Below are 2,877 nucleotides of genomic sequence, written 5' to 3'. Positions count from 1 at the left end.
AAAGATAAAGTTGTAATTAATGCATTCATTAACGCATGATAGACTTGTTAGAAAATATTTATATTTTTGTTGGAGAAAATTGAATGTTCTCCCTACCAAAAATAGTATGGTCCAACAAAATGAATGAAAAATGTAATTTAAAAAATAATAAAAAATTAGAAAAAGTTATAAACATTTGAAGTTTTTTTTAATCTTTTAAATCCTATGAATTGATTCCTTGAATTGAATGATTCCAATACTTTCTACCAAAGACATGAGAAACTAATAAATTATAGATTAAAAAATTACATAAACACGTTGTTACATGTTCTAAGAAATATACGTTCCTAACTATCAAAGACCATTCATTAGCTTCATTAAGTCGGTGTGACCTGAGGATAGAGGTTAACTAAAGCTGGAAGTTACAAGCCACCAAAAAGGGAGATTAAGAAAGTGTGAACAAGTTCGTTCGCTAAACCGGTAAACAACACGAGGAGCCACCTCCACGACCCAGACCGCAGAACTTGGCATGCCCAGCAATATAATCACGGGAAGCTTCATCGCCTGAACGGAATTTCTCCAGAAGCCCACAGCGTTCTAAAAGGTACCACAACTTTTCAACAATATCATCGAAGAAACAAGACACACCGCACAGGCGGTGGAATCTCGCCCTCGTCACTACAAAATGTACCGACTGACGTATAAATGCGAGAATGCCACACACACAAATGAAAACGAGACTTCCCAAAACCACCCAAGAGAGGGTATCAACTTCAAGCGCCAGCATCGCGTACACTGCACAAATAAAACCGTAAGCGGTGAAGCCAAAGCTCCAACAAACCACTACACTGTTGACAGTCATGAACAACATCTTGTCCCCTGTGGTGAGCTCTGAGCTCATCTCCCACATTATACAAACAAAGAGGGAGAGAAAGAAGGCTGTGCAGTCAAAAATAAGGAAGAGCTTAAATGAAATGTAGGATATCAGAATAGGGCTCCCTCGTTCTTCTTTTACTTTAGTTTCCGAATCGAAACCGCCAGGGACGGTGAAAGCAGCCGCACATGTCATGGCCGCCAACAGCGTTGCCACAACTAGTTCTGCATTGCGCCTGTCATCGTAGGCTTTGTTTACCATTGACCTCGCGCTTATGTACTTTTCATGGCTCACCTTTGGCGCACAGTACATAAATGACTTGGACTTCCCTCTAAAATCTGCAAGCCTTCTTATCATTCTGAAAGATTCCTGATACTCCACAACCTCTCTTGCAATTTCAAATGGTGTCTTGTCCTCACTGTTCAGCGCAAGCTTGTCCACCTTATCTACCGTCAGCAACAAACTCACCATCTACACCACCAAAAATGCAAAAGGAAAGAAAGACGGGTATCGATTAGTTGCTGAAGTAATTTCAAGGGAAGTTTCAATAGAATTCCAAAACACAGAGAGAATAGTGAGATGAGGCCAATAAAAATTATCTTACGTGCTCAAATTTGTTCCTTGCTGCAATGTGTAAAGGTGTGTCTCCCGCTTGAATAATTGGCTTGTCATTCTGGGTATCTATAACTTGATTACTTTTATCATCATCAGTCGACTTTGTGGTTCCTTCCGACTTTGCGGTTGCTGCACTTTGCAAGGGATTGACTTCTCCATCATCAGATGCCTTAATTGTGTGACCTCCATCTCTACCTTGATTTGGCAGGTAACGCTGATTGATGAGGTTGGACAAGTCGACCTTTTTATCATTTAAGATCTGAACAATTTTGACTTGGTTGAACTTCACAACAAAATGGAGGGCGTTCTGTGTGTGGGTTATTAATAACTCCACAGCTTCTTTGAATCCCAAACTTACTGCCAATTTTAATGGAGTTTCTCCTTCTTGATTTGTAGAATCACACAAGCTGGCATCCAAGTCGACCAACTGTTTCACCAGACCCACGCCGTTTTTCCTCACAGCTAAATGCAAAGCCGTCTCGCCTCTTTTGTCCGGCTTTCTTACTGTTTCGCTTAAACCTGCATGAGTCACATAGTTAAACGAGGGAAACAAGTAAAAGATAGACTTTTAATCTAGAAGAAGTTTCTATGAAGAAAATGACCTTGGACTTCATGAATCTTTGCTGCAAGCTCTCGTAACAAATCTGCACTTCATAAATCGACCAGTTGAGCCAAACCAGCAAGCTTATAAATATTATAGCTTCTAATCAGAAAAACAAAAAATGAATGCAGAGAAAAAACCTGGGTCTCCTGTTGCTACTGCCCAATGGAAACATGTTCTTCCCTGCCCGCACGTCAATAACAAGCTCGGTTGATCCGCAAGTTTGAGCAAATCTTTCGCAGTTTTTGTATCGCCATTTTGACAAGCCACAAAGAAACTCATTTCGCCAGATTTATTCTCCATGTCAAGGAAAACCTTTCCTCAATTTGCCGCTGAAGTCCGTTTCTTACTCGCAAGAAAATATAGCTGTCTGTCATAAACTCTTTGCTGTCTTCGTTCTGAGAGGTGCTTTTATTACCAACATTAAAAGCGACAACATTTATTATGCCCTGTAAACGCCAGCTGAAGAACTGGAAAGTAAACCACAAAATACCATGTCCACACGGCACCGGCTACGGTGCAACATATTTGCACCGTGCCGTTTGCGTTTCCGTCAGTCTCCCCACTCCTCTGACGGCTTCTCCGACATGCACGCTTTCAACTCTCCCGTACTCTGTTGAAAGTGCTGGTACATTCCGGTAATGAATATTTCCATTATGTTGCCTTGTCTATCGTGTCAGATATGTACATCGTTTCAACTTTCTGACATGTACTTTTACATCCCTCTTTTATTATTATGATGTTTATATTATTTTGTTTTTGTAAATTGTAAATGTTTAAATGAGTAGAATATGTATTATTTTTTTAT

At 40.1% G+C, this 2,877-nt stretch overlaps 1 protein-coding gene across 1 annotated transcript; it reads right to left on the bottom strand.

Moving 5' to 3' along the window:
* Positions 1 to 239: 239 nt before the first annotated feature.
* LOC149577340 (uncharacterized) lies at positions 240 to 2,660 on the bottom strand. The gene is made up of 4 exons (XM_089831523.1): positions 2,210 to 2,660; positions 2,071 to 2,112; positions 1,458 to 1,987; positions 240 to 1,324 (listed from the first exon to the last, which is right to left on the bottom strand). Exons 1-4 carry the CDS (start codon positions 2,370 to 2,372, stop codon positions 452 to 454), a joined length of 1,608 nt encoding a protein of 535 aa, XP_089687649.1. The 5' UTR covers positions 2,373 to 2,660; the 3' UTR covers positions 240 to 451.
* Positions 2,661 to 2,877: the final 217 nt, after the last annotated feature.

This window comes from Cupressus sempervirens, chromosome 1 (genome assembly GCF_028749045.1).
Source record: "Cupressus sempervirens isolate cs-2001-9-10 chromosome 1, ASM2874904v1, whole genome shotgun sequence".
Taxonomy (NCBI): Eukaryota; Viridiplantae; Streptophyta; class Pinopsida; order Cupressales; family Cupressaceae; genus Cupressus; species Cupressus sempervirens.
This window is presented reverse-complemented; position numbering and strand designations above follow the sequence as displayed.